Here is a 23,813-nt window from a genome sequence, read left to right on the forward strand (position 1 = left end):
TTTTCATAAATAGGAAATCTATGGCCATGTGTTTTGGGAAGTGCAAAGAGAAACACATTCCATATTGGTTGAAAATAAAATTCTGAATTCTAAAAAAGAAATAGAATGTAATATCCAGTTCATAAATTCTCCCCTCCCCAACCCTCGAGGTGCATTTTCACAGCACATATGGCATTTCTGAATTGAAAGTGATTTTTTTCTCTCTCTCTCCTAGTCAAATGCCCCAAGACACTTGTCTGCCTACTAAAGTTTTGCTTCCAACCCAAGTGACTTGATACCTTAGTTGACATACCTAACTTTATAGTATATATTTATTCATTTATTTATTCATTCTTTTATGTCTTTTTAAGATAGCATCTTTCTATCTAACCTAGATTGGCAGCAAACCCAGAATTCTGCTTCTGTATCCCAAGTGCTAGGATTGCCAGCATGTACATTATCTATGATGGAAATTTTATAAATGAAATATATATATATACATATATATATATATGTAACAATTGTGTCTCTAAAGAAGGATGACAGTATTGTTAGGGTTGGATATACAGCAGATGTACCAGAACAACATAATATTAACTCATTTCAAGTGGTATAAATATGTTTCAAAGTGATAAATTCACAATAGGCCATGAAAAATTAGAAATTGTTAAAGGATGAAATCATGGGAAACCACTAGCTTTTCCCATTAAAACAGTTTGGAATTATTTCAAAATGAACCAGACCACCAGTGTGGCTGAGCACAGAGACTCCTATATCTTAGTAATTACTTAGACTAAAACATCCATATATGCTGTGAGATATAGGTCATTGAAATTAAAGGGCAATGATGGAAACTATCATTGACTGGGTCCTCATTTTCTTTTTTAATTTTATTGAAAATTGATTCTTTTCTCATATAGTATATCCAATTATAGTTTCCCCTCCTTCTAATCTTCTCAATTCCACTACACCTCCTCTCCCTTCTGTAATCATTCCCTTCTGTCTCTTATTAGAAACAAACAGGCTTCTAAGATATAACAACAGAGCATGACAAAATAAAATATAATAAAAGGAAGCAAAAACTGTCATATTGAAGTTGGACATAGCAGCCCAACAGGAGGAGAAGAGTCCCAAAAGTAGGCACAAAAGTCGGAGACTCACTTGTTCTCAGTCAGGAATCTCATAAAAACACTAAACTAATATCTACAATACATATAATATATACAATATATAATATATATGCAGGGGACCTAATGTAGACCCAGGTAGAGCCTCTACTTGCTGCTTCAGTCTCTGTGAACTCATATGAGCTGTTTCAGAGGGCCTAGTTCTCCTGGTGCCCTCCATCAGGCTTTACAATCTTGACACGTCCTCTTCCACTGCATTACCTGAGTTCTGAAGGGAGAGATTTGATGGAGACCTCTAATTTAGGTCCTTTCTCACATAATGTCTGGTTGAAGGTTTCTGCATGTGTTTCCATCTGCTCTCAGGGGAAGACTCTGATGATGGCTGCATAAGGCACTCATCTATGACTATAGCAGAATCTCTGTAGGAATCATTTATTAATTTTTTTTGACAAGTAGTATTTGATTTTGTTTGTTTGTTTGGTTGGTTGGTTTTTGTTTGGGGGGATTTTAATTTTTTATTGAAAGTAGAATCTTCTATTATATAATATATCCCAACCACAGTTTCCCCTCCCTCCAGTTCTCTTAGATCCTCCACCATCCCCCTTTCCCCCAACCTCACTCCCCCTATATTTTCTCTTCAGAAACTAGCAGGCCTCCAAGAGATGATAGCCAAATAAGACAAAACAAGATACAGTAAGACAAAATAAAAGCCCTCATGTCAAGAATGAACAAGCAGCCCAATCAGAGGAAGAGTCTCAAGAGCATGCAAAAGAGTCAGAGATATATCCTCTCCCACTGTTAGAAGAACCACAAAAACACCAAACAAACATCCATAACATGTAGAGGAGCTAGTGCAGACCTATGCAGGCTTTGTGCTTGTTGCTTCAATCTCTGTGATCCCTGCTTAGTTTATTCAATGGGTCATGTTTTCCTGGTGTCCTCCATCCCCTTTGACTCCTACAACCTTTCCTCCCTGTCTTCCATAGGGTTTCCTGATCTCCAGGGAGAGGGATCTGATGGAGACCTCTGATTTAGACTCTCTCTCTCTCTCTCTCTCTCTCTCTCTCTCTCTCTCTCTCTCTCTCTCTGCATAAATTCTGGTCATGGGTCTCTGGACCTGCTCACACTGCTTCCAGTGGAAGTCTCTCTGATGACAACAGGAAAAGGCACTGAACTACAATTATAGCAGAATATCATTAGGAATCATTACATTGTCTTTTATTTTTCTTTGCCATTAAAGTTCGGTTCTACCATATGCCCTTGGACCATCCAATCTCTGGTTTTTGGCATTCCAGGCAGTGTAGGGCATGGGTTCCAGGCCACAGGCCTAGTGTTTGGTTTTATTCTAGGTCATTAGTAACACAAGAAGTCTCAGGTGTGGGTTCTGTCTCATGGAATAGGCCTTAAGTCAAATCAGACATTGCTTGGCTATTCCCACAAGTACCACCTTTAAGCTATCATACCTGCAGAAATGATAGATTGTAGGTCAAACATTTTTGTGGCTGAATTGGTAACCACATTTCTTTTGGCTGTATCCTGCAGTGTACCTTCCCAAAACAAATAGTATAGAACATAGGGATGAGTATTCTATGTAGGCAGCAGCTTGACTTTTCAATGTTTGTGGTCTGTGGGATCCACAGGAGTTGTGGGCAGTGGGTAGGAGGCTACAGCTGGTGTTCTGTCAAAGCATTGGGATGAGAATGGGGGATTGGGTCTGGGGTGACAGAGTGCCTGAGTACTCATTCCATTGCTTCTGTCCTTCATTAATTCTAACAGTAAACAATTACTGAATACCCACATAAGGCAAAATATAAATTGTGAAGAAGTATATACACCAACCAGTAAGAAAATGAGAACTAAAATATGTTATAACTCCGGAAATAGAAGTTTTGAGAAAGAAAAAGAATGCCCAGGATCTGAGCCTTTGCCTGTCTTTCCATGTTTCCCACACACAAATATAAAGCAAGAAATTGAGTATGATAAGACCAAATATCACACAGATATTAATGCAAGAAACAAAACCACAAGAGCAAATGGAATAATGACCAATTTGCAATAAGGTTAATACAGACCTCAGCAAAAATAGGATCATCAGGGCAGTAGAATATAAACCATATAACCTGAAGAATAAATGTGTAATTAGAAAATGAAAAAAGATACAGTCAACTCTCTCAAATCCTGTCCATATTAACTGTTAATATTGCTACTGAAAATACTGTATTGACACTGAGCTGGTGGGTACCACTGAAGCGTACAGGTGCAGATGAGTTTTTAGCTCCAATATAATTCCCAAACCAGATTCCCCTTGGATTCACTTAATATTCTTTCACCTTTCTCTTCCTCAGCCACTGCTATAGCATTCAATTCCAGACATTCTTCAATCAGTGTGGCAGAAGCCCAATCTGAACATCACATATATAACCTTGGACATTGTAAAATACATTAACTACTTTTCTGTTTCTGTGATAAAACACAATGACTAAGGCAACATACAGAAGGAAGGGTTTATTTGACTTATAGTTCAATAGGGGTAGGAGTCCATCATGAAGGGAAAGCCTGTGGGTAAGTGCTTGCCATGACATCTGGAACACAAGCTTAGAGCTCCCATATTAAACCACAGATAAGAAACAAAGAATGAATAGCAAAGCTTTTGACATCTCAAAGCCCACCTCCAATAGCTTACTTCCCCCAAGGTCTCATCTCTGAAACCTTCACAAACATCACCAAATGGAGAGCAAGTGTTCAAATCAATGAGCCTATGGGACATTTTTGTGCCAACAACGACAAGAGGCATTACTCACCTATACGAGAGGTTTTAAAAGGGTATGTAGTTGTCAAACATGCACAACTCAACAGAGTAGAAGGAATGATCTTTACATCCTTTTTGTCTGCAGAAAAGCCAAGGGAGAGAGATTTCTATTCCTTTCATTCTATGACCAAAAGTTCTGTGAGGCACTTCTAAGGTTTCCCACAAAGGCTTCTTGTAACATTAGAAACAGTTACAAAAAAAGGAAACAAACAAACACACGCACGCGCACACGCACACACACAACCCATTTTTTTTCATTGACTTGTCTTCTTCCTCATTTCACTACCCTTCTTTGCCATTTCTGCTCCAAAATAACTACCTTGCCCACAAATCTTGCCAGGCTATGTTTTCTAGAGAGCTCTGAGCAAGATCCTACCAAAGATAAATACCTACTCACAGGAAACTCAACATAAAATCTATTCAGTTCTAAGCCCCACGCTTTTCCTCCTAGATTTTGACTTCTAATTGAGAAAATTAGTTCTCATCAATTATTTAAAATTTCCAGCAGTTTGTTACTTCTGCACTATCTAAACACCTGCTGAAGACATGCTTTTCTCAAGTCCTAGAAACATCTGTTTGATTGTCTTCATGGAAAGGCCTCTCAGTAGACCTGCCTTTCTGTCTGACTTGGTTTTTCCAGACAGGGTTTCTCTGTAGCTTTGGAGCCTGTCCTGGAACTAGCTCTTCTAGACCAGGCTGGTCTCGAACTCACAGAGACCTGCCTCTGCCTCCCGAGTGCTGGGATTAAAGGCACCGTCCGGCCATTTTAGCATTTTATAATGTTTCTGGATTGCTTTACTTTGAGGGTTTTTGTTTTGTTTTGTTTTGTTTTGTTTATTTGTTTGCTTGGTTTTTTTTTTTCAGACAATGTTTCTTTGTGTAGTTTTGGGTGCTCTAAAATTAGCTCTGTAGACCAAGCCTGTCTTGAACACAAAGAGATTTCTCTGCCTCTGCCTCCCGAGTGCTGGGAATAAAGGTGTGCGCCACCACAGCCGGCTTCTGTCTGATTTCTTTTCCCTTCCCTATTTCACACTTCCTGCCTTGCCCTTCCTAAGATAAGGCAAAAACAAAATTCCATGGGGAAAAAAAAAAGCTTAATTACACTATCAAATATTGTTAGTCTGTTTTCTTTTTTAGCCTGCCTTACTTATATTCTCCAAAAAAATACAAGTTGTTTTCTTCAAGATTTATTTATGCATGAGTGCTCTATCTTCATGTACTTTATGCCAGAAGATGGCATCAGACCCCCGCTATAGATGTCTGTGAGCCAACCATGCAGTTGCTGGGAATTCAACCCAGAACCTCTGGAAGGGTAGCCAGAGCCCTTAAACAGTGAATCATCTCTCCAGCCTCTAAAATACAAGTTTTAAAGGGGATCAAAACTTTCTTATTGAGTAGACCTTGGGGTATGTTGGATTTAGCTCCCATCAGCTCTTAACAATCATGTTCTCATTTCTAGACAACCTATGGTCAGTAATGCCAAGGTGATAACATTGTGCCTCATCACCTTGGGTTTGTGGTTTTCTGTATCTCCAATTAACAAATTAACACAAAACAGTTGCTTAAGACAATACAGGTTACTCTCTTATAGTTCTATGGGTTAGAATTCTCAGTCTCACTGGACTGCACTTCTTTTTTATTTTTATTTTCCCATCTGCTACTTTTTTTTCCAATTTTTAAGCTATCTTTTCTCATTTACCATGCCAAATCTAGTTCCCCCTCTCCTCCCTCCTCCTGCTCCCTCTACCTTCCTCCCAACCCCTCCATTCCACCCCCCATCCACTCCTCAGAGAGGGTAGGTTTCCCATGGGAAGTCAACAAAATCTAGCATATTATTTTGAGTCAGGACCAAGGCCCTCCCTATTGTAATGTGTTGGCCCAATCTGTCACCTGGATACCTTGTCCCTTTAAGAGACAAGTTCCACCAACTCCCAACCTCCCTCCCCACCTCCCTTCCACCTAGGAAAGCTGATCTCTGGCCTCCTCTCCAACCTGTGAGCTCTCTCTCTCTCTCTCTCTCTCTCTCTCTCTCCTCCCCCCTTCTTCTGGAGAGGCAGCTTCTGCCTCTCTCCTCTCTCCCACCCCCTTCTCCCTTTCCTCCCACTTCTCCCCTTCCCTTCCCCTTCCATAATCCACTAAATAAACTCCATACCCAAACTATCTCTCTGCATGGTGTATCTGTCTGTCTTTCACCCACCGTGATCTCCCACGCGTCAAGGAGACCCGCCAAGATCTCGGGTGACCTGCCGCTGCCCCTCATGGGACCAGCCTCTGGTGACCAGTGTTATAAATAACAATGATAACACTCCCCACTAAATCTAGGTTGAGCAAGGTATGGGTTCCAGACCTCACCTCAATAAATAAATGAAGAATGATTCAGGAGGACATCCAATATGAATTTTAAGTCTTTACATACATGTGTCCACACATGCATACACATTCATATTACATAGAATATTTTGTTTTATTATTTAAAATGTTTGAATATGCCAGGGGGAAAAATAAGTGACCCATTGGATAGTTTAAAGCAAGTAAGTTTGCAATATATCATTACTAAGGATATGAGTCTAAATACCTCATTGTATTAACTCATTTCTTTTTCTGACTAAATGCAAAAAGAAAACAAAAAGTTATTTTCACTGGTGTGCATAACATAGGCAAGAAGCATAGATCTTTCCTCTCACTTGCAATGATTTGAGTAGTTTCCCTGAATGTTTAGGGACTTCAACCCAAACCAAACCAGGAGTTTTGCTTTCGAACAAATAAACAACAACAAAAAATTCAGGACTTGGCTGTAGGAAACAGAGCTGAGATTTAACAAAGATGTCTTAGTGTGGACTTAAGGACATTGATTAAGAAAAGAGTGAGACAGAAAGCAAGCCTGACATGTTTCCTACTCTATGGGCACGGCTTCACTAAGAGAGTAGCATGGTACTGTTTTTACAATAGTATTGTGAGTAACTATGGAAGCTATTATCACTGGGTGGTTTTGGAAAGCACCTGACAGGATTTAAAATTGGTTAGGGAAAGTACAAGTCAACTAGATGCAGGAAGTTGGGAGTTCTTTTCGGTAAATGATGTTGACAATCCTGTTTGAGCTTCTGAGATGATGCGTAGGCAAAGGAATAGGCCCTGCCCAAGGTCATATACGTACAGGTCTTAAACCTGGCTCATTGTTATTTTAGCCATAAACATCTATGAAATAATATTATTTCTATGCCAAATAGCCTTCACGGCAAATGTCGACCATGTTGGAATTGGAATTCTTGTTTCTTATTTAGCATGAGACTCAAACTGAGCTCCTGGGTGAGGGGCTTCTCTCTCTTCTTACATCTCCATAATTTTTTCTATCTTTCTGTCCTGTCTTGGTTATTAGATTACAGATGCCTGACTTTGAAGAACGAAAAACACAACATGGGGTGGGATTCAAAATAAATTTTCCCAGCTATTTGTCATTCATATAGCACCATTTTTTTTTTTTCAGCATCAGGCCCAGGTTAATTCAGCGCTGGTTTCAACATAAAGAGATGACCAGCATGTCAAGATTTTCAGTCACTGAGTCATAATGTAAATCAAAGGGGTTGGGACAGTGTTGTGAATGCTATGTGTGTAGACACTGAGGTAGCAAGCATAGGGAGAAATACAAAATCACACTTTTTAGTAACACAGCTGTGGTGTAAAAGGCAGCCTCTCCTTGTCTGAATTTTGAAACCAGTAATATATCATTAAATGGAAGTGATGGCAGTGGGTACCCTTTTACCAGAACATGAGAAAGGAAGCAGAAACCAAGGACCAAAACAGTCATCCAACAAAGAGAAACTCAGAAATCAGCACCTAGACCTAGAATCACTTCAAACCTAGACACCAGGGTAAGAACACAACAACAGCCAAGGTAATAGAGCCCCACCAGAGCCCAGCTATCCCACTACAGCAAGCCTGAATAGTCCAATACGGTTGAGGCACACGAAAAAGACCTTAGGACAAACTTAATTTATGAAGATGATAGAAGTCCTTAAATAGGGAATGAATAAATCCCTTAGAGAAATTGAGGAAAAAGACAAAAAATAGAGGAAATTAATAAATCCCTTCAAGAAAGTGAAGAGAAAGCAAACAGTTAAAGGAAATGAATAAAACTGTTCATGACCTGAAAATGAAAATATAAAAAAATAAAACAAACAAATCACACACACAAACAGGGAATTCTGGAAATGGAAAACCTAGGTAAGGGAACAGGAACTACAGACAGAAGCATCAACAAAAGAATACAAAAGATGGGAGAATCTCAGGCAGATATGATGCCTCTGTCAAAGAAAATGTTAAAACTAAAAGACACTGAACATCCAGGAAATCTGAGACACTATGGAGAGTCCAAGGAATAGAAGAAGGGTAAGAATCCCAGCCCCAAAACCCACAAAATATTTTAAATAAAATCAGAAATGTTTCTGAACATAGAGAATGAGATGCCTATAAAGGCACAAGAAGATTACAGAACACCAAATAGATCAAACCAGCAATGAAAATCCACTTGGCACATAATAATCAAAACACTGAACATACAGAACAAAGAAAGAATATCCCCCTTCCCTCCTTTTCTCCTGTTCTCTCCCCCAACCTTTCCTCTATGCCCTCACCACTCCTCCTGTTTCTGTAACAGAAAAGGTGGCAATAAAGCATGGCATATAAAGTTGAGGTAAGATTAAGCTCCTCTTTTTGTATTAAGGCTGGGCAAGGCAACCCCATATAATGAACAGGTTCTTCAAAGCCAGCCAAAGCACTGAGGACAAGCCCTGCTCCCAGAGTAAGGAATCCAAGAAGAACAAGCTACACAACTGTCACACATGGGTAGAAGGCCTAGGTCGGTCCCATGAAGGCTCCCTAGCTATGAGTCCAGAGTCTGTGGCTTCTATGACCCAGGTTAGTTGATTCTGTGAGTTTCCTTGTGATGACCTTGACCTCTCTGGCTCGTACAATCCTTCCTCCCCTTTTCAACAGTATTTGCTGAGGATGTCCCAGTGCTTGGCTGTGGCTCTTTGCATCTGTTTCCATCAGTTACTGGGTAAAGACTCTGATGACAATTTGGGTAGTTACCAACCTGATTCCAAGAGATGGCCAATTCAGGCTACCTATCCACTATTGCTATGAGACTTATCTGGGGTCAGTAAAAGAACTTCTGGAGATATCATCATGCCTGACTTTATAAGCTCTGCTACAGAGATATAATAATAAAGACAGCATGTTACTGGCATAAAAAGACAGATCAATGGAACTGAATAGAAAACCCCAACATAAGTCTTTAAATCCACACACCTATGAACACCTGATTTTTTACAAAGAAGCCAAAATTATACAATGGAAAAAAAAGAGAGAGAGTGCATCTTCGACAAATGGTGCTGGCATAACTGGATGTCAGCATGTAGAAGAATGCAAATAGATCCATATCTAGCACCCTGTACAAAATTCAAGTCCAAGTGAATCGAAGACCTCAACCTAAACCTAGTTACCCTGAACCTGACAGAAAAGAAAGTAGGAAATAGCCTTCAACACATTGACCCAGGAGACCACTTCCTGAATAGAACACCAGCAGCACAGACACTAAGACTGGCAATAATAAATGGGACCTCGTGAAACTAAAAAGCTGGGTGAGTGACCTGAGGCTAGATAGCACAGGGACCTAAGGCAAAACCAAATTAACAATGGTCTAAAATATTGATAAAATGTCTCCTAATGATATTGTTATACTTGGAGATAAGTGCCTTATTCAACCACCATCAGTGATGCTTCCTTCTGCAGCAGATGGGAACGAATAGAGACCCACAACCAGACATTTTGAAGTGGGAGATCAGGGAACACTCATCCCTAAACGGGATGTCTCTATCAAAGCCTCCCCTGAGCTAAGGGAACCTGGAGAAAGAATGTAAGAGCCAGAGAGTATGGAGGACACCAAGAAAATAAGACCCTCTCAATCAAGAAGAGCAAAACTTCTATGAACTCAGAGACTGAAGCAGCATTCATAGGACCTTCACAGGTCTGCATGTTTCTGTATATGTATGCGTGCGCACGCACAAGTATGACTTCCAGTTTAGTATTTTTATGGAATTCCTGTGTGCAGACAAGTGGGTCTCTCTTACTCTTGGGCTCTTTTCCTTCTTAGTTTGTCTTGTCCACAAAGGTATGGTAGTTTTTGTCTTATATTTTATTTTGTTATATTTAAAGATAAACTTAAAGGTTAACAACTCAATTGTAGCTTATACTTGTTGGGAGTGGGAAAATCAGTTTTCTCCAATGGAGTAACACAGGATATATCAACCACTCCACAGTAGGCCTCATGTTCAGCAGTGTTGACCAACATGCAGTGAACTCCACAGTTTAACAAAGGCTTGAATATACTTCCCAATATCCCTTTATTTAATTTCCATTTAGAAGTTACCATGTGTGGGCCTACACACACCTACACACACACACACACACACACACTTACTAAAGCAGTATAAAGTTAAATGCTCAAATGCATAGAGAAATCCAAGAGATGGTTTGAATTTTAGTATTTTATTTCACATACCCTAGCCATAAAGTCCCAAATGGATTTTCAGCATTAATTAATGACACGTTATCAAGTTTCAAAGATTTATTCATCAGTTTAATAAACTCCAAAAAATCAACATGATTTCATGCATTCAGAGGAGTATTTCCTGGTTAAGTGGAAAATTGTGCGGATGCTTCTGAAAGACCTTCATTATAAGCAGCTTTATGGTGAGCTTCACGGTTTAGAAGTCAGGGCCTTCTTTCTTCAGTTTGCTGTAGTCCACATTCACTGAGTAGAACTTGGGGGAAAAAATATATTTTAGATTACCAAAGACAGACATAGCACAAAAATTTAAGAATTTGTTTCATCTTTTTCAAATAAGAACTCAGAAAATTTTAGGAATACTTAATTATATAAATATAATACACACAATAAAAATACATTATCTAAAATTTTAGTGGTTATTCAAGGAGTTGATTCTGGCAAAGTAAATAAAGCATTCAATCTATAGTTTAAGTATACTCTGTACTAGTTAGATCTATAAGGATTATCCATTGCAAAATGAATAATTATTAATTCTCTCTGATGCACACTTCTATCTCTAAATTTTTAGGTCCTATATATTTGTGTGTACATAGATATAATATATATATACATATACATACATACATATAAATGAACACCCTATGTGTGAGGTGTGGGACCCCGAGTCAACAGGAAGGAGGCTAGAAACACAGTGTTTTGTTGCTTATGCAACTCTTCAGCTCCAACTGCCCTCTTCTCATGGGTTTTCTGAATGCTGAACACTGCTCGTCACTTTTGGTGATAGATTTTAAGTAATACGACACTAAAACATGTCTAAGATTTCCAAATATTTCAATTAAGATTCATTTTAGAAATAAATTTTACTCGAGTGCTAAGCAATATCTAACTCCTAGTGAGTTGGTTGCTATTTTGTTTTTCAGTGATGTTATTTGAAATGGGTCTAGAATTTCTACTGGAAGAAACAAAAATTATAATCTTAGTTTTACTTATTCTTGGGCTAAAGAAAACTAAGAAATAATGCTATAATTCCTTGAAAATGAGTTATTTATCTGTAAAAGAATTATAAGCATTTTCTCCAGAGTCTGTGTACTAGTTTGAATAAGAATGGCCCCCATAGGCTCATATATTAATGTTTAGTCACCCGGGAGTGGAACTCCCCAATACTGATGAAAGGATTAGTTGTGGCCTTGTAGGAGGAAGTGAGTCACTGGGGTAGTGGGCTTTGAGGTTTCAAAATCCCATGCCAGGCCCAGTTCTTTCTCTGTTTGTGGACCAGGATGTAGCTTCCAGATACATTCTCCAGCACCATGCCTGCTTTCTACCATGTTCTCTGCCAAGATAATAATGAACTATGCTTCAAAACTATAAGCAAGCCCCCAATTAAGTGTCCTCTTTCATATGAATTGTTTTGGTCACGGAGTCTCTTCACAGCATGGAAGACAGATTGCATTAAGAGATTTCAGGGCTGGTATCTAGCTCAAGGTCACAGCAGTTGCCTATGTGAGGCCCTACACTCATTCCTTTCCACTGTAAAAAACATACAAACAAATGGTTCACAAATCTGTTCCCACAGGGATTTCTTCAAACCCTTTTTCTTCAAATATATACTTCTTTACTGTAAGAGGCAGGATCTCACACAGCTCCATGGTGTGTATGTGAGGATAAACTTAAGAGTTTCTGCTCTCCTGCCTCCTCCTCTCCAGCACCGGAGTGACAGGCATATGTCACCACACTCGGTTTTAAGGGTGCTGGGGACTGCACACAGAGCTTTGCGCATGCTAGGCAAACACTTAACCAGCTGAACCTCATCCCCAACTTCTTACTTGATTTGTTAAAAAAGAAAACTCTCCAAGCTGTAAAGCATACCACCAAGTTATCCTTAGGTTTATACACACTGGTCTAGGGTTACTTGGACAGAAACATGTAAATAAACGAGCAATATTCTTTGCTCTGTCTTGTAAAAAATCAATTTACCTAGACAACAGAACAAGTTATACTAGTCTCTAACATGTCTGCACAATATTAGGCTATACTGAGATAGATATACAAGTATAATATGTAGTAAGCGGAAAATAAACATCTAATAGATGTCAAAAACATCTAGCTGTGGTTTATCTTAACCATCACCGTCTTCTGCATTCTTATTGCTTTATAAAAATCTAATTGAGGATCAAATTATAAATTACTTAAAACTGACTAAACTAAAAGGCTGGAGAGATGACTTAGTGGCTGAAAGCAAGTACTGTTAATCTAAAGGTTTAGCATTCAGGTCCCAGCACCCATGTGGGGTGGCTCACAAACCACCTTGGTAACTCCATCTCCAGCGAGGGCTCTGACATCTGTAATCTCAGCAGGCTCCTGTACTCATAAATGGAATTCAAAGCAATAAGAACAAATATTCAAAAACAAAGCCATTGCTAGGTGTGGTGGTGGTTACACCCAGAATTTTGAGGCAGAGGCAGAGGGATCAACCAATCAGGTTGAACATCAACATGATCTACATATCAAGTTTCAAGACAACCATGGCTACGTCCTTAAACCAACTATTCTGCCAAAGTAGTGATGCATGCTTTTAATCCCTCGGCATTCTGAAGGCAAAAAGGCAGACAGGTATATCTGAATTCAAAGGCAGCTTCGTCAACACAGTGAGTTCCAGGTCAGGACTATGCAGAGAGACAATTTTTTTCCTCAAAGCTAGTGGGCTTTTGATGTATTTGCTTTGTACTTAAAATTCTCTCTGGAAGTAATTTTGAAATCTGCTTTGCTTTTTTCACATCCACGCCTCTGCTGCTTTTCTCAACAGTGGTCACCTAGAAAGCACCCTAGATGGTGATATCTGATCCTGGCTTTGAAGCATTTCTTTCATTGATGTATTGCTGGGCCATTAATCCTTAAACCTCATCTGTTCCTAATCTCTTGTTGTTTTATGAGTTGTTGCTTTGGGGAACCAATAACCTTCCTTTATGAACTATTCATGTCCTCCTAAAATGCCTGGTGAAGTTCTAGCCCCTAATAAGATAATGATATTTAGAAACTGAAAATATGGAAGGTAATCAGGTCATAAGGGCAGAGCCTTCACAACTAGGCTATTTTGTTTATAAGAGAAAAACAGAGAGAGTGACACATTGCTGCCTAAGCTTCCCTATCTATGGTACTGCTTATCATAGCCACCCCAAATCTTAGTATCTTAACACTATTAACTTTTAGTTTTTATTCACATTGCTGTTTCTAAGTCAACTGCTCCACAATCCTTTCATTCCAGTTTGATGAGAAGCCCTTATTTGCCACTCTGGTTCTCAACGGAAATGGAAAGAACAGGGGGTCAAAAACAAAATAGTTTAAAAGTGGTAAATATCATCTTCCTACTTCATTGCCTGCCACAAAAATAAATAAATAAATAAATAAATAAGGCATATGGTACAACTGAGCTCTATGGGGGAAATGAATAAAATTCTTTTAGATGAAGCGAAGAGTTTCACACATGCTTTTAATCCCAGCACTTGGGGTATAGAAGCAAGTAGATCTCTGAGTGCAAGGCCAGCCTGGTCTACAGACTGAGTTCCTGGGCAGCCAAGGCTACACAGAGACACCAGTCCATCCTCAAAAAAGTTCTTTAGGTAACAGAAAAATCACTCTGGAGAATATTACCTCACTGCTTGGGTTTAAAAGCAAAAAAAGTAGACTTTGTTCATTTCAGACTTAATGAACATCTAGATTTTGTTTTCTTCACTCTTACTACAATATAACAACATTCTTCAATTTCTATCCTCTATGAGCCACAAGCACTCAAAGCTCAGGCTATGCCACAAACACCAGGGCCTTAACGCAGCAACATTCCACTTTCAGTTAACAGGGCCTCACATCATCAGCCTGTCATCATATTTCAGGGCACCAGTAACCGGCACAACTCTTGGAATCATCTGGAACATTTCCCGAAATACCTATATAGAATATCCCAATATGCTCTTTGGTCAAACAACCAAATTCTAGTACTTTGTTCTCCTTTTTAATGCTTTTTTTTTTTTTACATTCAGATACATTTCCCCAAAGAATAACTGGTACTTAAATTCCTAAAACAAAATAATGAATGAGAATGCATGTTTATTACTTCTTGAGCACAGAGAAGATGGTTTGCTTCAGCTTGGCTAGTGAATTTCTAGTACTACCATTAGAGGACAGCAGCTTGAGTACTTAGAAGCCAAATTAGAGTTGGGTTAAGCAAAATCTTAAAAGTGAGTAAAGAGCCGGGTAGTGGTGGCGCATGCCCTTAATTCCCACACTTGGGAGGCAAACCTCTGTGAGTTCGAGGCCAGCCTGGACTACAAGAGCTAGGTAAAGGACAGCCAGGGCTGTTACACAGGAAAACTCTGTCTCAAAAAAATGAACAAACAAAAGGAATAAAAAGAAAAAGTAAAATAAAGTGAGTAAAGAATAATCTTTAAAGTTGCTACAAATAGTAATGAGAACCCCTGTCTCTACCACAGACACTTTCCCCAGGTCTTAGTCAAACATGGCTCAGCGTGACTAGTACGTAGCTAAGGCAAACTGCTAGGTACTGAGAATCAGTTGGATGCAGCAGAAAACCTAAGGGATAATTAGGCACGTTAAATAGATAGATTGAATGGCCTGAAAATTATACCTGAATTCTTGACAACAGAAGGTTTCTATGCAACACATAAGAAAGGTTATGTTTGAGAAATCAATAGCCATGGTACATGAATACATTCTTTCAAAGAGTAGCTAAATAGACCACTCTTCTGGGAAGATGTTATAGCTTATCTATGAGGCTCATGGCAAAATTTTGTTAACTGACTTTTATTTCTTCCTACTAAACCTCACCAAAAATATTTGAACCATACCAAGAAGAAACAGGCAACCAACCAGGCTATCCATACTTCGAACGCAATGGCAGCAACTCTTCAAGGTTCATCATGATAATAAAAGTTTTACCTGCACATCTCATTTCAAGAAAAACCACACAGCCACAGATCTGTTACAATATGCTTTGCAGCAACGTTGAACAATGTTGTACCTTACCTTATATTGTTCATTGGGACCCAGTTTGTTCCAAGGCTCTGGGTTATTTTTCCTGTCCCAGCTAAAATGAATAAAACAGTATAATTATTATAGTAATAAAACACTACTTACAATAGTGTTTCGAAATACTTCCTTAGAAGCTAGTATTTTGAAGAGATCAAACTCATTTTCTAGTAGGTATAGGATAGTATTACTTTCACTATGAAGCTAAACAGTAGAATTCATAGTTAAACAAGCATGCAACTGGTAAAAATCACAGTCACAGCCGTTTAGGATATCTGTCCTCATCCCTGTCTTTATAGCAGGAATGCTTGTATTTGGCTTTTATAAAATCTTCTATTTTTATCATTGAAGTAATACACAAAAGTTTATAGACTCCCCATTCATCGTTTCCAACTGCAAAAAGAATCATTTATTGTTAAAAAGAAAAAACACTCACATAGGACAAGAATCATGGTTAAGTATTTTATAAAAAGCAATTAATCATAGGCATGGTAGCATATGCCTTTAATCCCAGCACTCAGGAGGTAGAGGCAGACAAATCTCTGTGATTTCAATGACAGCCTGGTTTACGCAGTGAGTTCCAGGACAGCCAGAGATACATAATGAGGCCCTGTTTCCAAACAACAACAACAATAAACAAACAAAACAATTATTATCCCAATTGTTGAAATGGAAGACTTAGCAATTCTACTTTGCCAACAGGACACTAAAACTCAGGGAAACTGGGTAAATTCATGAGACAGGAAAGGTAAATGTCAGCAGCCTGAAGTCCTGGGGACTGCATGGCTACAAAATTGTAGTTGTTTAGCTACCTCTCTCAGGACTGGGGTCCCCAGGCCAGCTTCCTCAGTCATCCAAGCTTTAAGCATCAGGAGACTCACCTGACATCTGGGTTGAACAATGCCAGGCGCATCACATACAGCGCTGCTCCAGTACCTCCTGCTCCAATAAATACGAAGAGAGGAATCAACTAGAACAAAAAACAGACAAAACAGAGCACCCCTCATCGCATTCCTTGATCTTTTCCAAAATAAGACTAAAATGGCTGCTACATGGTAACATCCAAATCCATTTCGTTAACTTGTCCTAAAAGGGGAACAAAAGTTGATCTTAGATGGAAGCAATGTTTCTTTTCAATTGTATTCTAGAGACATTAGGATTATTTGTTATAAGAGTCTGACTTCTTGCTGGGTGGTGTTGGTGCATGCGTTTAATCCTAGCACTTGGGAGGCAGAGGCAGGCAGATCTCTGTGAGTTCGAGGCCAGACTGATCTTCAGCGTGAGTTCCAGGACACCAAAGGTTACACAGAGAAAGCCTGTCCATAAAAAACTAATAATAATAAAGATAATAATAGTGGTAGTGATAAACACATAATCTCTGTGAAATAAAGAGCATAATTAGCTGGCAGATATGTCTGTTACAAGCACTGGTTTTAGGAACTCACTCTGAAAACGGATTTCTATTAAACTTGTTAAGTATTTAGAAAACCAGGATTAAGGCAAAGATTAGTTATCTTAGAGACTGTCATAAGGGGAGTTTTATTGAACGTAAACGAGATGTCAAGAAAACTTGAGTAATTTTGCAAATGCAAGGTATCCAAGAAAAGTTAAGGATCCCAGGATGAAGATCCCGTACATTTCAGAAGGCTTGGGGATGCAATGCAGTGGATATAGAAGCCTCAAAAGCAAAGATAACAAACCTGACCTTTCTTGGATTCTAACACACTCTGTGGACCATCCAACCCTCTTTGGAGCAACCAATCTGCGAGAGCGTGGCCAGCGTTCCAACACTCAGAATATTTACCTTCCCTCCCTGATGTCTGCCACCTTCTGCTCTGGCAAAACTCCGCAGCGTTAAACAGTCACAAATAAAAGGCTTAGAGCAACCAGATCAGGCCAACAACAGACAGGGTAAACTCCAAGAACAGTGAAAAGGGAGCGTCCCCAGGGGACAGAGGCAGGTGCACCAAACACAGAAGCCACCCTGGAAAAGGTCATGAACTTACGCTGGGATGCTTCTTGGCTTGCCCGATGATCTGACGGAGCATGTTTGCGGCAGAGGCCTACCTCCACGAAGACAGGAGAACGAGAGCAGCAAATACACCTAGCAGCTTCTGCAACACGGCTAAGCGGACGTCCAAAGTCACCCAGGACCTCCTACCTGAAGGACCCCTGGCTCGGAGGGCAGCCTGCGGCAGGAAAGCCCGGATGCGGCTGTCCTCCGCAGTGCCAGAATGGCTCAGCCTTTGCGCGGTCGTGCTAACCTAGCCCGATTTTTGTATTTCACTGTGAAGCTCAGGATCTTTCAGTGCTCCGCGATTCATCCTCTCTGATGGATATATTTAGGCGTAGAATCCAGAACTTCTCGACTGATGAGACAGGCACATTTTAGGACGACACGTGTGTGATCAGGGTCAGCGGGCGGGCGCGGCTTCCTTAGCGGCGCCTCCCGGCCCGGGCCGCACGCGAACGCGCTTCGGGGGAGCGCGTACCCTGCACGCGCAGGGCCGCCCGGAGGGCCCGGAGGGAGCTGTAAGGCGCCTCAGTGGCTCCCACAGGACGCAGGTCCTGTCTGCAGCCGCCAAGGTCAAGGGCTGTGGTTTGAGACTGCTTGCAGCTGCTTCCTGTCCCCCCTGCGCTGAGGGACAGAAGTTAAAAAACTTGTCAGTGACCTTCGTTTCTTCAGTGTGATCGCTAGACTCCCAGGTCATGACACTAGCCTCTAAAAACTTCTGCAACGTGCCACCATCCCTTCTGGGTCCAGCTATTGCATCTTCATTGGTCGTGTTTCTACTACCCTATTTCAATTTTCATTTATTTCTTTCTAAATTTGCTTTCACCCCATAAAGGTCTTCTCGAGAAAGGGTTTAATGGGGCACATACAATCACAACTAACAATCTGAACCCTTTCCAACTCCCTACATATATTACAGTTTTCAAATAATAAGACTAAAAAGAGGACACGTCTTCACTGGAATTGCTAAACCTAAGTAGTATTAGCCAAGTGAGAGTTTCCAGCGGAAGTGTATAAGGAAGACAATTCAAGTGAAGGCTGAAGCTCACAACTGCTAACATACTGAAGTCTGTTATAGCTGGAACTTAAAACCAAAATCCGGGACTGGAGAGATGACTCTGAACACTGACTGCTTTTTTTTTCAGAGGTCCTGAGTTTAATTCCCAACATGTAAATATGGAGAGAGTAGACAACCTTGTCTTGTTCCTGATTTCAGTGGGCTCACTTTGAGTTTCTCTCCATTTAGTTCGATGTTGGCTGTTGGCTTGCTGTATATGGCCTTTATTATGTTTAGGTATCCTTGCTCTCTCCAAGACCTTTATTATGAAAGGATAGTGTATTTTGTCAAAGGCTTTTTCAGCATCTAATGAAAGAATCATGTGGGGGTTTTTTTGTTTGTTTGTTTGTTTCGGTTTCTTTATATGGTAGATTGCATTGACAGATTTTACATATGTTGAACCATTCTTATATCTCTGGGATGAAGCTTACTTGGTCATGGTGGATGATTTTCTTGATGTGTTCTTGTATTTGGTTTGCCAGTATTTTGTTGAATATTTTTGCATTAATGTTCATGAGTGACATTCTTTTTCTTAGTAATGTATATATGTGGTTTGGGTATCAAGGTAATTGTAGCCTCATAAAAAGTTTGGCAATGTTCCTTCTGTTTCTATTGTATGGAACAACTTGAGGAGTATTGGTATTCGTTCTTCTTCAAAAATCTTATAGAATTCTGCACTGAAACCATCTGGTCTTGGGCATTTTTTTGCAGGGGAGACCTTTGAGGACTGTTTCTATTTCTTTAGCAGTTATAGTTATAGTTATAGCTTAATTTGTTTATCTGGTGTTGATTTAATTTTGGTAAATGAAGGAAATAAAAGTTGTCCATTTCTTTTAAGTTTTCCAATTGTGTGGAATACAGTTTTTCGAAATATGACCTGATGATTCTCTGGATTTCCTCCATGTCTGTTGTTATGCCCCTCTTTTTGTTTCTGATTTTGATAATTTGGATATTCTCTCTCTCTCTTTCTCTCTCTCTGTGCCTTTAGGTTAGTTTGGATAAAGGTTTGTCTATTTTGCTGATTTTTCTCAAAGAACCAACTCTTTGTCTCATTGATTATTTGTATTTTTTTCTTTGTTTCTATTTTTTTATTTCAGCTCTCAATTTGATTATTTCCTGCCATCTAATCCTCCTGGGTGAGTTTACTTCTTTTTGTTCTAGAGTTTTCAAGTGTGCTGTTAACTCACTAGTGTGGGATTTTTCCAGCTTCTTCATGAAGGCATGTAGTGCTATGAACTTTTCTCTTAACACTGCTTTCATTGTTTCTTATAAAATTGGGTTTGTTGTGTGGTCACTTTCATTGAATTTTAGGAAGTCTTTTACTTCTTCCTTTATTTTTTCGTTGACCCACTGGTGACTCAGGTGAGCATTGTTTAATTTCCATGTGTTTGTGGGCTTTCTGGAATTAGTGTTGCTGTTGAATTCTAATTTTAAGCCATGGTGATCAGATAAGATACATGAGGTTATTCCAAATTTTTTATCTGTTGAGATTTGCTTTGTTACTTCGTATGTGGCCAATTTTTGGGAAGGTTCCATGAGGTGCTGAGAAGGATGTATATTTTATGTTTGGATACGTTCTATAGATGTTTGTTAAGTCCATTTGAGTCATGACATCTGTTAGTTCCCTTATTTCTCTGTGAATTTTCTGTCTGGTAGACCTGTCCAGTGGTGAGAGTGGGGTGTTGAAGTCTCTCACTATTGGAGTGTGGGGATTAAGGTGTGATTTAAGCTTTAGTAGTGTTTCTTATACATATGAGGGTGCCCTTGTATTTGGGACATAGCCGTTTGGTATTGAGATTTCCTCTTGATGGACTTCTGTGACAAATATGAAATTTGCCTCTTTTGATTGATTTTAGTTGTGAAGATCATGTGAGGGCCATGTGAGAACCATGTGAAGACCATGTGAAGATGATGTGAAGACCAGGTGCAGATCACATGAAGGCCATGTAAAGACTATATGAAGAACATGTGAAAACGATGTGAAGACCACAATCTCTTGTTCATGGACACCTGCAGTTTCTCCAAAGTCATTTATCATTGTTTTCTCAATAATAAACCCTTGATTTATATGAAACTGAAAGGATTTAAACATTTGCAATCATTTCTGGTATTCTGTTGAAATACAGACTACCTCTGTCCATTTCTGTGGCCCTTGACAAAGAGCTATACCTGTAATGGGAAGTTGGAAGATTCTCCATCTACTCTTACTCTAAGGATAAAACAAGAAAGAAGAAAAGACAGCTCAATTAAACCTAGATTAATTTTATTCAGGGAAAGAGTTCATATTTGAGTGTAACGTAATAACTGTGTTCTTCATGGTGGATAGAGCATGCCTGGATTCATGAGCATAAATAGACACGGTAATAGTAAGGTCACTGAACACTAAGAAAAGTATATATCTAGATTGAAATTCCATGAATCAAGCCTTATCATCATTATTATTATTATTCCTACTCCTCCTCCTCCTCCTTTTTCCTGAAACGAAAACTGGAATTTCATTTCTGCCTGAAACAACCTAAAGACACAAAATGTATACAAGAGTTCCATGACAGCAGATTTCAGCCAAAAAAGATAATAATCCCAGAGAAATAAAATGCAAATGAGGTGTCCGATGACTGTCTATACTAACTTCTCTAAGAGAGTTTGTAAGCTTGGGGCACAGAGACCAGAATTAGCAAATTCAACATGTTATAATAAAGTGAACAAATTCTTTGAAAGGCCCAAACTTACCTGTTTCCTGTGTGAACCTGTATGTATTAAAAAAATTAAATTAGTACTTGAAACCTATCTGAATGAAAACTCTAAGACAAGACAGAGTCAAATTACTTATAAAAACATTTAAAAAGAGGGCAGACTCCCCAATACATCCCAAATAAAAAAGTATTATTCATGTACTAACATCTAATGAAAATATAACAAACAGAAAATTGCAGAAATGAAACATGTTTCTGAAACATGGGTATAAAATTTTAATCCAAATTAAAAACTGAATCCAAAAGTACATAAGCACATAACACAAAATGAATCACTTTTTTATTTTTAACCTAATCATTTTTTTGCATATATATATTTGCAGGTAGTGTAGTATGGGATGTGGTGGGAGAGAGAGAGAGAGAGAGAGAGAGAGAGAGAGAGAGCAAAGTAGGGGCCATATTTAAACCACACACCATTCACACAAGACTTTATAAATCTCAGGACTTTGTAGAGCTCACCAAGATTATGTGGTTGAAAGATTTACTTTAAAGAATAGAGTAGAGGTTTGAAACATGAAAGAGGTGTGTGTGTGTGTGTGTAATGATTGGGAGGGGAGGGGAAAATCCCAGAGAAAACTGTGTCATACCGACAAGACCTGATGGTGTGATGGATATGGGTGAGTTAGGAGAAAAGTTAATAATGTCAGAGCCAGGTTTGGTGACCCACACCTTTGATCCCAGCACTCAGGGAAGGGCAGAAGTAGGCAGATCTCTGTGAGTTTGAGGTCAGCCTTGTCTAGTGTGCAAGTTCCATGACAACTACATAGAAGAAACCCTGTCGTGGGGAAGAAAAAACAGTGGAAAACAGATGTAGGAGTTGTTTTATTATTGGAGATCAATTTGTGACTGGAGATGGATTGAGGAAAGACTCAGAATCAAACTGAGAAACTCTTGCATGTAATGCTTGTTTGGATAAAACCAACAAGTGATGTGGGACTTCCCTCTGTATGCTGTGATTACCATTAATGAATAAAGAAACTGCTTTGAACCTATAGCAAGGCAGAACTTAGCTAGGCGGGGAAAACTAAACTGAATGCTAGAAGGAAAAAGGGCAGAGTCAGAGAGAAGCTGTGTAGCCCCGCCAGAGACAGGAGCTAGTTGGAATCTTGCCAGAAAACCACAGCCACGTGGAAATACACAGGTTACTAGCAATGGGTTAAATTAAGATGTAAGAGTTAGCCAATAAGAAGTTAGAGCTAATCAGCCAAGCAGTGTTTTAAATAATACAGTTTCTGTGTGGTTATTTTGGTTCTGGGCAGCCAGGACAAACAAGAGCCCTCCTCCTTGCTACAAACAAGGAAGGGAACATGGATGATACGTGGTGAAGGTTATGAATGTAAAGACTGGTGTGGTTTCCTTCCTTCCTTTTTTGTCATTAATTCAGAAAACTTTTGCTAAGGGACTACTCTATACCAAGTACTGTTGCTTTTGATTTTTTTGACTGGCCTCTGACTCTTGTCTTAGCCTTCCAAGAGCCGGTATCACAGACATATGCCTCCATGAACATCACTTAGCTTCTAGACATTTCCATTTGAGAAAAAAAAATACTGTGACCAAACAGAACTACCATGTTGACTAAGAAAGACAAGTAATGAACAGATAAGGTAACTTTAGAAATTTATGCCTATAACTTTCTATATGCCAATAAACTAGACCAAGAGCGAGAAATGACATAGTGAGAAGGGAAGAAGGTTACGTTAGCTAGAGTGGGCGAGGAAAAAGCCTTTTGAGGATATCTGAGTTGAAACCTCAATGAAAAGAAGAGGCAACCAGTTAAAGAACTAGGAAGAACAGTCTAGTTAAATGAAACTGCCCAGAGACCATAAAAAAAGAGCAACAGAACCAGGTGGTGGCACATGCCTTTAATCCCATCACCTTGGGAGGCAGAAGCAAGCAGATCTTTGTGAGTTCAAGGCCAGCCTGGTCTATGAGAGCTAGTTCCAGGGCTGTTACATACAGAAACATAGAGAAACCCTGTCTTGAAAAACCAAAAGAAAAGAAAAAAAAAAGAAAAAAAAACAGCAACAGAAGAAAGTACACAAAAGTAACTGGTCTGTGCATTAAAAAAGGAGAGAAAAATGAGGTCACTTACAGATAGCAATCTTGCTAAAGTTTTATATACTATGGCAAAGAGTATGATGGTTTTGAAAATCAGTACAGAAAGTACTCAGGTGTAAACAAGGGAACTACAGTAGTGAGTATTGTCAGGCTGGCAGAAAAAGAAATTACAAGATGGGAAAACCTTTTATTGACTATTTCATTTGGAATGAAAAATATTGGTAATAAAAAGTAAGTAGATACACAGAAAGACCATACTTCAAAAGAAAATAAAGTGCAGTAGTTTGCTCTTTTTTTTATTTTGTTTTTGTTTTTTGCTTTGGACCATTGACCTAGTTCCAGACATCACAATAATATGGGCAGCCTGGCCCATATTCGAAATGTTAACGAGGCAGAATTGCATGATAC

At 39.3% G+C, this 23,813-nt stretch overlaps 1 protein-coding gene and 1 long non-coding RNA gene across 2 annotated transcripts; one reads left to right on the forward strand and one right to left on the reverse strand.

Moving 5' to 3' along the window:
* Positions 1–10,522: 10,522 nt before the first annotated feature.
* On the reverse strand, positions 10,523–17,689 carry Coxfa4 (cytochrome c oxidase associated subunit FA4). Its single transcript, XM_048448965.3, has 4 exons — positions 17,530–17,689; positions 16,405–16,493; positions 15,521–15,581; positions 10,523–10,736 (listed from the first exon to the last, which is right to left on the reverse strand). Exons 1-4 carry the CDS (start codon positions 17,569–17,571, stop codon positions 10,680–10,682), a joined length of 249 nt encoding a protein of 82 aa, XP_048304922.1. The 5' UTR covers positions 17,572–17,689; the 3' UTR covers positions 10,523–10,679.
* Positions 17,690–17,958: 269 nt separating this feature from the next.
* LOC125409793 (uncharacterized) lies at positions 17,959–20,674 on the forward strand. Its single transcript, XR_014999991.2, has 3 exons — positions 17,959–18,831; positions 19,692–19,730; positions 20,451–20,674. It is a non-coding gene; the product is annotated as an uncharacterized LOC125409793 (long non-coding RNA).
* The last annotated feature ends 3,139 nt before the right edge of the window (positions 20,675–23,813 follow it).

The sequence above is a fragment of the Myodes glareolus genome, chromosome 25 (assembly GCF_982192425.1).
Source record: "Myodes glareolus chromosome 25, mMyoGla1.1, whole genome shotgun sequence".
Lineage (NCBI taxonomy): Eukaryota > Metazoa > Chordata > Mammalia > Rodentia > Cricetidae > Myodes > Myodes glareolus.